The 12,342-nt window shown below is 44.2% G+C and overlaps 1 protein-coding gene across 1 annotated transcript; it reads right to left on the bottom strand.

Moving 5' to 3' along the window:
- Nucleotides 1-703: 703 nt before the first annotated feature.
- Nucleotides 704-1,983, bottom strand: LOC100194384 (uncharacterized). The gene is made up of 2 exons (NM_001139416.1): nucleotides 1,580-1,983; nucleotides 704-1,422 (listed from the first exon to the last, which is right to left on the bottom strand). The coding sequence occupies exons 1-2, from the start codon at nucleotides 1,697-1,699 to the stop codon at nucleotides 955-957; spliced, it is 588 nt and encodes a 195-aa protein (NP_001132888.1). The 5' UTR covers nucleotides 1,700-1,983; the 3' UTR covers nucleotides 704-954.
- Between the last annotated feature and the right edge of the window lie 10,359 nt (nucleotides 1,984-12,342).

Genomic DNA, 12,342 nt, shown 5'->3' on the forward strand with positions numbered 1-12,342 from the left:
AACTATTATCTGCACATCTCTAGAATCAAAGTCTGAAAATACATAGTCTGAGCAACAATGAACTGAAAGGCTCAATTACTTGTTCTCTCTAGATATTTGCAAAGGGTGCATTTTAAGGAAATCCTGGACTGTGTGGGCAGTATTTTAAGGAAATCCTGGACTTGTTGCCTCCCGATCACATTTAGTATGTGTGGACTATTAAAAGAGTGCCGCAGTATTTTAAGAGAACACAGATTACGTAGGTGCAAAGTGGGCTGCCCATATAAAGGCCCTTTTTCCAAAGCCCATACACATGTGCAAAGTGGGCTGTTTGAAGGGTGTGTTTTTTAAAAATTTTGAGTCTAGTTTTCTGTTTTTCAGTTTTTATTTAAGAGGGTTGTTGGAGTATATACATAATAATTTAGGACATATTTGGAAGCATCTAGATGCTAGTTTATAGAAATTGATGTGGTTCTAAACATATCATACCTTAGTTTATAAAAATTGGATTATCAGTTTCTTAAAAACTAAGAAGCTGACATCTTCTAGCTAAAAGATAAAAACTAATTTCTTAAAAACTGGGTTGCTTACAAACATGATCTTACTCTTAAAATTTTTAGTCTGCCCTCAATAATTTTTTTTGTTGGAAACTTCTTAGCATTGTTTTGAAGTTGCTCTAATACTAGAATCTATCGTCTCTTAATCTAAAGTTCAACGCAAAACTGAAGAAGTCAGAACTTCCATATAGGAGCCGGCAACCTTCTTGGAGCAACGAATTTGAAAGAAAAACGCAGCTGCTGCAACTACATCTGGAAAATACCCCACAGACGGGAGAAGAAAACCAGGAACAATTATAGAAGCAAGCAGTTGATATTTGACCGACTAGTCCAGGCGCTTGGACAGGGTTTAATTTACTGACGTCTTGTGGTCCAAGCTTCTGAAGAAGAAACCCGCGTCGGCCTGAGGTAGCTAGCTTCAGGTGACGAGGTAGATGGGCATCACCGGAGCGCCTCCAGTGCCAAGGCTAGTGGACCTGAGGCTGACGTAGGGAACCGCCACTGCCGCGGCGCCAAGCTCGGCGGCGGCCAGGCGGCCGGACCGCACGGCCGGTGCCCAGCACGTGCACGCGGACGCGCCGCCGCCGTCGTCCCCGCCAGCATCGCAGTCGGTGAGGTACATAGGCACGGTTGGCGACGCGGGCGACCCGTACTGGGGAGGTGGAGCTCCTGCGGCGGGTCTGGTTGATGAGGGGCGCTTCCTGAAGAGATGGAGCGCGGCAGAGGCGGCGGAGCTCCACCACCGGCGGCGCTGCTGCTGTTTCTGCTGGCGGTGGTGCTTCTTGGCGATGGGCTTCTGTAGCTTGAACCGCGCGGAGTCCAGGGGCTTCAACTGCGCAGGCTGCTGGTGGCGCTGGCGCCTGCCCCACGGTCGCTTCGCCTCAGGCTGAGGGGAACAGAGGAACCACACCGCACGTCAACAAGATGCAAGAACGTAACCAGCGTCCAGCATGCAGCAGGCATGATTGGATCTTTGTTCCTTTTGGAAGAGGTCGATGCAATCATGTAGAGCAGTAGTGTAGTGTTGAGAACTAGAGATGGACCTGGGAGGGGAAGTGGAGGAGCTGCGGGTCGAAGCCGTAGTCGCTGAAGTGGTCCGACTCGGGCTCGGAGGCGGGCGCGGGGAACGGAGCACTCACGGCCGCCGCTCGCTTCTTCCCCATCGCCGCAGGGCCTCTCAGTTACCGCCGGTATGCTCTGTGCAGTGCCGTGCCGAGCCAGCCAGCTTCGCAGGGAAAGAAACGGAGCCCAGGGAGGTAGAAACAAGGAACCACGCCACCAACTCTTGTGTCTGTCTGTCTCTGGGAGTCTGGGATTTATTTTATTTTTGTTTCTGTTTTGTGAAAGGAGTCTGGGATTCGGAAAAGAAGGCCATGGAAGCTGCGATCTCGTTGAGTCGTTGTAAGTATTGAAGCGCGGCGGATGTTTGGGGAGATGGGCAAGCAAGCTCGAAGAGTGTTGAATTGAGTGAGCTGAGCTGGTGGGCAAAGGAACCGACCGGCCCAGCAGCCAGCAAAGTGACCGTTGCAGCTGCAACTGCTCCCGCTCCCACTCCCAAGCGCGGTCCCTTGAGAGCCTTTAATGGCAGCGGCGCCCTCCTTTTTCAAGCCTTTCTCCATTGCTCGTGCCTCCGCTACTTGAAGAGACAGACTGTAAAAGGGAGGCCGGTCTGTCCGTCAATCCTTTTGACCAACCAACCGGCAAGGCGACAATGCGTACCAGCGCACTCTGCCCTCTGCTTCTTTTTTTTCCCCCGGCATTTCCGGTTTGGGTCTTGCCTCCTTGAGAAAATAGTTCCTTAAAAAGTTTTATAGTGTTATTTCAAAACTGTAATATCGTATGAAATAAAAAAATATTAAACTTCTGCAAGGTTTTATTCTATTTTTTATCAATAAATACGGTCTATTTGGTTTACAGGTTAACCATATCTAAATTCATCCGTTCTAGTATCCGAACCTAATTAGGTCGTTTGGTTTGTATCGTCGATTCAAAATGTTTTCCATAAATACATTCCTAGCACCACTTTGTACTAGGCTATTAGTACAATGACAGTAGATTGCAACGGCACAAAGGTCATATTTTATGGTATAGTACAACACAGTATGACATGTGAGGGCTTAGATGCAAGCATCCTATCCACAAAAGAAAAAAAAATTAAAGCGGTGTCGTGGCTAGAGATGGCAATGGTACCCGCGATCCGATACCCGATGGGTATTTACTCCATTAGGGTATGTATGTGGGCTAAATATTCTACCTGTAGGTCTGTTATTGGGCAAAAATCTTCACCCAATGGGTAAACGGGTATTAGAACGTTCCGCCTTCACCCATACCCGTTAACCCGTGGGTATAAAATACCCAATATAAACTTTGCCCAAGCATGAACTTGGATTTTAGTCATCCAACTTTTTATTATTTAACAACAATTTAATGACCATGTAATGGAACATGTAATGTGCTATGTAGTACTATCATAGTGTTATTACTTTATCTAATTATCTTTGGTGTGTTGAATGGATGATTAAATGATGCTAGAAAATTTTGTAGCGGTATTTATATAGATATACTTGAAATTTGTATAGTATAATATTTTGATAGTAGTTTAATTTTTGTGGGTACGGGTGACCCAATGGATGACCCATACCCACATGAGTATGGGTATGGGGGTAAATCCATACCCGCCAGTGTATATGGGTGACCCGGTGGGATTATTTTTGCGTCGTGGGTATGAGTATGAGGTAGTAATACCCGGTGGGTATTTACCCATTGCCATCTCTAGTCGTGGCCGAAGGTATCTGAGTCACTAATTTCGTCAAAAAATAACAAGTTTTACGTAAAAGCGTCTGTTGTTCACTTGTTCTCAAATGCTGTGAATCAAGAACAAGGCAACATAATTGTTAATTATAACAGACCTTCATCTTCTGAAGTATTATCTCCACATGGGTATAATATTCATCAGACGAAGGTCAAGAAGGACATACTTCATCATTTAATATATGAATATGAACGCAAAAGGATGTAGACAATAACTGTATCTTGTTGATTCATTTATATTTGCATTCCACAAAACATATATGAGTATTAACAGAATTCATATTACATTGATACCTTCGGCTTGCTCGAAGGTGAAGACAAGAGAGAGTGATTATAATCCAGCGCGAACAGTATGGTGCTACTGTTCATCTATTTATAGGTACGAGACATAACCCGGGTAAAAGTACATTTATGTCCCTGACATCTATTTATAATCATAACATGAATCATTAAGGACTAAATAGTCTTTTTCCCTTTCGGTCAACATCATATTTGGTCTTCGTCACCATATTAAGCCGAAGCTCTTCGGCTATAGCTTCGGCGACCATTCTTATCACCTTCGAGTTACATCTTCACATCGTATGTCTTTGCCATGAGAGAAGACCTTTATGCCGAAGCCGAAGCCCCTGTAATAATCCATATACTGAAAACATATGGTTAGTCATGTTTTTGAGGACCTTCGGAAGAGGAAGGCTCGCAACAATAGCCCCTCACAGTTTTGATATATTTCTTTGTAACAAATTTAGACTGCAACGTGAACGAAGACCTTTAGCCGAAGGTCCGAAAAAAACATCTTCCTTTCGCTTGAATAGCGAATCATTCTGAATTGTGGGACTCACCAAACTGTGGGGCTCTGAGTATATATATATAGAAGCCTGTGTCGTGAGTATTTTTCGTGCTATCTAGCTGATTGTGCTGTGTTTGTCATTTTAACTTTGCTTTCTCGAGCTCGATTGACTTTTGAGCTTCGGCATCTACGCAACCATCGTCTGAATGGCTGAGGAAAAGAAGATCATATACCCTGGACTGGATGGGTTTTACGAAGCTATGTAGAAGACCAACATAGAAAAAATCACCAATGAGATGCTGGCTGGGTTATCTGAGAACTCCAGCGATAGTGAAAGCTTCGATATTGAGAGTGAGGATGAGAATGTCGAAGATCGGCCGTGGAGACCTAGCCACGTTGTTTTTGGGAAATCCACCATCAAGCAAGGACAAATTGAATCGATAAAGGGAAAATATTTTCATAATGTCTATAGTGAGGGCTGGGGGAGAGGACACCGTTCCGCTGCCAGAAATCGATGAAGTGGTAGACTTCAGGAGTTTTATGAAGGCTGGACTTCGTTTCCCGCTTCATAAGATGCTAGTCGATGTTTGGAAAACATTTGAGATATACCTTCATCAGATTACCCTCGAAGCTCTTATTAAAGTGGGTGTTTTATCTGGGTCATGAGGAGCCAAGGACTGGAACCAGATGCAAGATGCTTTTGCAATGTTCATGAGCTGTCTTATGAGACGAAGGCGACTGGAAAGAAACATTATCACAACAATTTTGGTTGTTACAGCTTCGTGCCTCGATCTGAGGCGAGTTACCCTGTGCTGACGTTTTGGAAGAGGTGGCCAGGCTCCTTGATGCAGAAATGGTTTTACGTAAAGAATGACCTGAATCAGAGGGAGGATGTGAGAGGGATTATTCAACGCCCTATATGGTCTCGCTTCGGCATTAGGAGGCCAGCCATTGCACATGGGAATGATGTGCAAGCATGCCAGACGGCTTTCAACACAGTGTGCACCTATATTGACACAAGAGACTTAGTTCAAGAGCATATTGCATACAAAGTATGGCTTCTTGCAAGCGAGTGGGAAATGTCGAAGGAGGCCGCCGTTGGCTCCAGCCAGGGTGGCCTGGCTTATCTGAAGTACACTTTTCGGTTCAGGAACCAATTTGTTGAGCCAAATTGAGAGCACCTAGAGGGGGGGTGAATAGGTGATCCTGCAAAATTCAACACTAATGGCACAAACTTGGTTTATAAAATGTTAGTTAGATTAAACCAAGTTGATATAGATCAAGCTTTTGAGAAGAAATCAATCACAGAGAAAAGCAACATAAGAGACACGATGTTTTTATCCTATGGTTTCTTCAAGTAACACTTGCCTACTTCCACGTTGTGGCATCCCAATGGACGAGGGTTGCACTCAACCCCTTTCAAGTGATCCAATGATCAACTTGAATACCATGGTCTTTTTTCTTTAGAGTTCTTTTCCCATTTGCGAGGAATCTCCACAAGTTGGAGCCTCTAACCCTTACAATGTTGATCATAAGAGAACCGCAAGAGTAAGGGAGGGAAAGCAACACACGCAAGACTCAATTCGCAACAAACACACGCACACAAGCCAAGATGTGAGCACAAAACACGGCGCAGGGAGTTCACAACTCAAATGGTGCTTAAATCTCTAACAGAACGATCCGAGTGTGTGGTGGCGGAGTCTAGGCGTCTTAGAATGATCAGAGAATGCTTGGTATTGTGCTCCATGCGCCTAGGGGTTCCTTTTATAGCCCCAAGGCAGCTAGAAGCCATTGGAGATCCAATTAGAAGGCAATTATTGCCTTCTGTCGGGTGGTGCACCGGACAGTCCGGTGCACCACCGGACATGAGCAGTTCCTGTTTGGTGCTCGATCTCTTTCCTTTTCAGGCGAAGCCAACCGTTGCGCCCTCGGCTCCCTTGGCGCACCGGACACTGTCCGGTGCACATCAGACAGTCCAGTGAATTATAGCCGCGGCGCCTTCGCATTTTCCCGAGAGCGACGAGTTCATCGCCGGGCCAGCCTGGGCACCGGGCACTGTCCGGTGCACCACCGGACAGTCCGATGCACCACAGGCTGGTGCTGGTTTGGCTGAACTCAGCCAAGACTTCTCCAATTCATTTCCGCTTTTCTTGGCAGTTTCCCTAGTACTTAGAGAGATATGTTAGTATCCAAAAACAATTTACTAGGGCTAGAAAGATACCTTTATTCTTGATTTGCACTTCTCAACCACTTAGCACATATGAACTAAAACAATATGCATTGGACATTTAATCACCAAAACATTTATAGAAATGGCCCGAGGACACATTTCCCTTTCAATCTCCCCCTTTTTGGTGATTTATGCAACACATTAAAAAGCAACTAAAAGTGCAACATCATTCAAAAGTGCAGATTTGAAGACCCATTTTTTCTCGCTTGAGATTTGGAATATTTGGATCACTTTTGCCACCACTTGGTTTATTTTCACAAAACAAATTCTTTTTCCTATCTCTAAGTCAAATACACTTATTTGGAAAATCAAGAGATCTGTCAAGAGAAAATTTGATCAAGTGCATAAAGCTCCCCCTTTTTCCCATAATCAAACTTCTCCCCCATAAGAGAACAATTTTGCAATAACATGGTTTTGATCAAATACAAAGTTTCTACCTCTACATTTTTGAAATTCACAAGTGGTTGGTTGATTCATTTGCTTTGGCCTTAATTTTCTCCCTATTTGGCATTAAGCACCAAAACGGGACCACTTTTGGACTTTTAACCCCATTGCCACACCAAAATGTCAAATAAGAGCAAAAAGGCAATGAGAACACAAAAAGGAACTTAGGACAGGATACATTTTACCGGAATGCAGAGGAAGCTCTTTCCTTGTCCAAGTTCACTTTCCCTTTCAATGTTCCTTCAAGACTACTTCAAGTGCACTCAAACAGCCAGGTTAGTCTCAAAGAAGTCAAGTTGTAGCACATCCTCCCCCCTAAACATGTGCATCATGTGCATAGGGACTTGTGAGGTCTGGGGATGACTTGTACAACTTGAGCACCACATATAAGCAATTTAAAGACAGTAAAGCTCAAAGTAACATGATCAAAGGCATAGAACACATGTATGCTATAGATCAATCCAAGTTACGCGAATCTAAGACATTTAGCTCACTACGCAACTTGCAAAACCTTTTCTCATCTAAAGGCTTGGTGAAGATATCGGCTAGCTGGTTCTCGGTAATAAATGTCGATATCTCCCCTTTGCTGGTGGTCTCTCAGGAAGTGATGCTGGATGTCTATGTGCTTAGTGCAGCTTTGTTCAACAGGATTAGCCGCCAAGCGGATTGCACTCTCATTGTCACATAGGAGTGGGACTTTGCTCAGATTGTAGCCAAAGTCTCGGAGGGTTTGCCTCATCCAAAGCAGTTGCGCGCAACACTGTCCTGCGGCAATGTACTCGGCCTCAACGATGGATAGGGCAACAGATGTTTGTTTCTTAGAGCTCCAGGACACCAGGGACCTTCCTAGAAACTGGCACGTCCCTGATGTGCTCTCCCTATCAACCTTGCACCCGGCATAGTCGGAATCTGAGTATCCGATTAAGTCAAAGATAGACCTCTTTGGATACTAGATCCTGAAGCAAGGCGTAGAAACTAAATATCTAAGAATTCGCAATGGCCACAAGGTGACACTCCTTGGGGTCGGATTGAAATCTAGCACACATGCATACACTAAGCATAATATCTGGTCTACTATCACAAAGATAAAGTAATGAACCTATCATTGACTGATATGCCTTTTGATCAACGGACTTACCTCCTTTGTTGAGGTCTAGATGTCCGTCAGTTCCCATAGGTGTCTTCGCGGGCTTAGCATCCTTCATCCCAAATGTTGGGGACTTGTTCTCAATTGCTATGAATTAAGAACAAGGCAACATAAAAAATGGGTTAAAGGTTAATATCCTTCGTCCTTCGAAACATTATTTCCCTGAGGATATAACGATCTTCGGATGAAGGTCATGAAGGACATACCTTCATGATCATAGTATACTTAGATGAAAGACGAAGCATACGAAACATGGGAAACAACATGAATAATAGAATGATGTTATAATATACATTTATTGATACTTAATCATGAATTAATGTAAACAATATTGAATTACATTTATACCTTTGGCTTGACAGAAGATAAAAATTCAAGTGTGACGTGCGAGTGAATACAAGTCCGCGTGAACAGTACAGGGATACTGTTCATCTATTTATAGGCACAGGGTGCAGCCTGTGTGGATTTACATTTGTGTCCTTTACAACCAGTTACAATCATAACACAAATTATCATGGGCCAATTGGTCTTTTCATCTTAAAGTCGGTGCACTTGAAGGTACGCTACGAAGCTCCCTGATTGGTAGCTTCGACACTGCTTCTGTTTTGATCTTCCGAAGGTGTTTCTTCTCACAGGACCTTCGGCGACGAAGCAGACCCCCAACAGTAGCCCCTTCACGGTGCCAGATCGTTTTTTGTAACGAGCTCGACCCGTGAAAAATTCTCTTAGGCTTCGGAATGCTGAAGGTCCGAAAAACACCTTCCCTGAGCTCGTTGTCGAGAAACGATTAAATATTCCGAGTGCGAGGTGGTCGCAGCATACGACGGGTACGCGCGATCTTGTGATTCACCTTCTTGCGCATTGTGGTCCACCGTTTAGTGGGTGCAGGCGACTGTTCAGTGGGTGCGAGCGGCTTGATGATTCACCTTCCCACCTGCAGCATTATATAAACAAACGGGTAGGTGTGAAGTTACCACAACATTTATTACTATTGCACTGTTGTGCTGCTAAAAAATTTGACCATAGCCGAAGCTTATTCATCGTATTCTCAATCAGAGCATCGTCTTGGTTTAGCTTCGTCATAAGAGGGAGCTTCAGCAAAATTGCAAAAAGTCAACAACTTCGTCAAAACCGTAAGAAATTTAGTATCAAATGGCCAGAGTGCATTCAACTGCTAGAGTTACACACGACGGAGAGGAGGCTGAAGCTGCCGAGACTGCCCCAATCTCCGAAGTAATGAGGCAATCGGGACTGGTTGTGACAGAGGGTGCCTCTAACGAAGGTGCACCTGCTGCCGAAGCTGAACAGGCTGACATTGAAGAGGGTGATGCTGATGAAGAAGAGATAAATTAGAACACCGTCATGCCATCCAAGCCCAGCCACTTGGACTTTGGAAAGTCTACTGTCTCTGAGGCTGATATGCCCATGATGATAAAGCTAGGCTACTTCGGGGAAGCCGAGAAGAGGCTGATTCGTTTTGGCGGGGAAGAAACCACTCCGAAGCCAGAAAATGATGAGGTGGTAGTTTTCAGAAGTTTCTTCAAAGCAGGATTGAGGTTTCTTTTGCATGACTCCTAACGCTATCGTTAGGCTTAGCTTCTTTATCTAGGCTCTCCGAAGCCAAGGAGTGGACCCGCTTGCCGAAGCTTTCTGCCGGGTGCACGAGCTTCATTATTAGACGAAGGCTAGGGAAGATGGGCTACACGAGAATTTCAGCTGTTACAGCTTTGCTTACCTCAAAGATATGAAGACTCCGGTAATCAGCTATCGCACCAAATGGCCAACCGGTTGGAAAAATGAATGGTTCTATGTTAAGGTTGATGAGAAGAAGGAGAAGATAGTTCAGAGCCCACTAGACCTAACCTTCGGGTTAACTAGGCCCCTGTGCGACATGCTGCAAGGGTCACCATGCCGAGAAGCTATGGGCAAATTCTGAGTTGTGTCTGAGCATATCGGTATTAGAGATTTGGTGCAGGAATACTTAGCCAATAGAGTATTTCCGACGTTAAAGGAATGGAATATGCTGAAGCTTAAAGGAGAAAAGAAAAAGAATGAACTTGTTCGACTGCCCTATCACTTCAAGTTCAAGAAACATTTCAAAGAGCCTTGCCAAGAATGGTTGGAAATGATTGAAGCTATGTGCAATGAAATTCTGGGCAACTATACTAAGAAAGAAGATCAATTGATGATCGCGGCCTTCGGCACCCGACCTAAACGAAGGTTGAATCGAGTAATGGATGCCCTGAAATTTGAATACCCTGACTATGAACAGTTAAGCAAGGGTGCCGAAGGGCCAAAGCGAAAAAGAGTTGTCAGTGTTATGAAGAGGCAAGCTGCTAGAATGATAGAAGAAGATGAGAAAGATTTGAAAAAGAAAAAATCCAGTCCTGAGCCGAAGGTGGCTGTTCCGAAGAAAAGAAAAGCTGCGGCTGCGAAGCCAAAAACAACTGATATAGAGAAAGAAATTCCTTCAACGCCTCCTGCTGCTAACGTGGAGGAAATTTTAAAGGTAATGACCGAATCTTTACCTCTCAAGCTAAGTCCACTAGAGCCATAACTGATGAAGCTTTTATAGAAGAAGGAGGAGCCTGCAGCAATCAAGAAGCCTGCTGAAAAAAGGCGAAGGATTATTACTGTTATTGATGCTATTAATGAAACGCCACCGTCGGCTTCAGCGTCAAAAACACCAGCTGCCGAAGCTGCTCCCACCGAAGCTACAACTGCCGAAGCTGCGGCGGCCGAAGCCACAAATCTTGTGGGCGTATTTTCTGATATTGATAAGATGATTTTGGGTATGGCCACGGAAGAAACTGTTGCAACTACAGAGGAAACCCTGGCCACAGTGCCTAGAAAAGGGGAGAAGGTGTTTAACAAAGAGAAGAAGATTACCGAAGATATTTCGGAGGACTTCAATTTTCAAAACATGATTGGTCAGGAGTTATCCAAGGCTGAAAAAGAGGATCTAAGAGATTATGCTATATCTTGCGGCTACCAGCCAGGAGCGTTGCTCTTCGGTGGCGTTGACGAAGAGAGCTTAGGATGCCTCTAGGACTGGACTGGAGCGAAGGTTGTCAGCACTCTATCGAAGAGTGTTGGCTTTCCGAAGCTTGAGGCCGACCTCAGCAGATACGGGCGGCAACATATCGCCGGTAGCTTGTTTTATTCTAATTTTAAGGTAAAGTTCTTACCTTAACTTTTTATTGTTTTCGAGATGAAAGTTACTTCTGATGAAGGCTATTTTTTCAGAGTCTACTACTAAGTAAAACCTTAAGGATGCAACAAGACCTCGAGGACAAGAAAAATGAGATTATAATTGAGGGCTTAGAGGGCAAAATTAAAGATCACGAAGCTGCTCTGGAGAAGAAGGATTTCGTGTGCTTCAAACAATGGAGGGTTCGGTGGCAGAAGCCCAAGCCGAGATTACTAGATTAAATAGTGAACTCTCCACGAAATCAAAAAGCTTCGAACAAGAGAAGAAGGATTTTGATGCAAAGCTTGAAGCTGAAGTTGCAAAGAGTTTGAACTTGCAAAAGTCATTGAAGGAACTTCAAGATAAATGTCTGAACTTCGGCAATCGGTGCGTGCAACGACTGAAGCAGGTCTTCAACTCATTTGGAGCCAGTTCTGAAAAATTTAAACCTTGAACTGAAGACCTACCAGGCATCTTCGATCATGTTGAAGGAGAAGTTGATGCTCTTGATGAAGTCATAGCTGGGCATGGTGACTTCTGCGCTCTGCTAGCTTCTCGTGGCACAGCTGTTGCTTTTATGAAGGCTGGTTGCACGCACGGGAATATTGTAAACAGGCCGAACTTCAGCTTATCACCAGCGGACTTGAATGACATCCCCGGCCTAGCCCGAAGCATTGGGAACAGATTCGTAACTCAAATTTGGGCGAAGGGTGGACAAAGCTTAGCTGGTGACAAAGCTCGAAGTCACCTCAAGCCAGTAATAACCTTATGTCTGCTGATTTACCTTCTCCTCGAGATTTGTGCTTTCCTTATACTACTTTGTTATGTACAGGATGATGAAGCCGAAGATCAATGAACCAAAGCTTGTTGGGAAGTGACGAAGCTACTGCAAAAAAGTTCTAGAGAAAATTTTGAGTTAGCTTTGTAGAAAATATTGTAATCTATGAATTAAACATTATTCTTTAAATTTGTCAATACCTTGTAATACATTTTACATTTTCATCCATGAATGCATTGCTTTGATTGTGGATGAAACCTGTACTTTTTGAGCCGAAGGCGAAAAACACCTTCCCTTCTTTTCGTACACAACGAAGCATAAATCTGCTTCTTTTGTATTCGTCGAAGCCTTGTCATTAAAACCAAAGCAACTGTCTGTGGTCTATGATATGATGATGATGATCTTATGAATGTCTAAAT

The sequence above is a fragment of the Zea mays genome, chromosome 8 (assembly GCF_902167145.1).
Source record: "Zea mays cultivar B73 chromosome 8, Zm-B73-REFERENCE-NAM-5.0, whole genome shotgun sequence".
Lineage (NCBI taxonomy): Eukaryota > Viridiplantae > Streptophyta > Magnoliopsida > Poales > Poaceae > Zea > Zea mays.

Coding starts and splice junctions, on each gene's coding strand:
- LOC100194384 (NM_001139416.1), bottom strand. CDS start 1,699: ATGGGGAAGAAGCGAGCGGCGGCCGTGAGTGCTCCGTTCCCCGCGCCC. Junction 1,423..1,579: donor TCCTCCACTTCCCCTCCCAG/GTCCATCTCTAG, acceptor TGTTCCCCTCAG/CCTGAGGCGAAGCGACCGTG.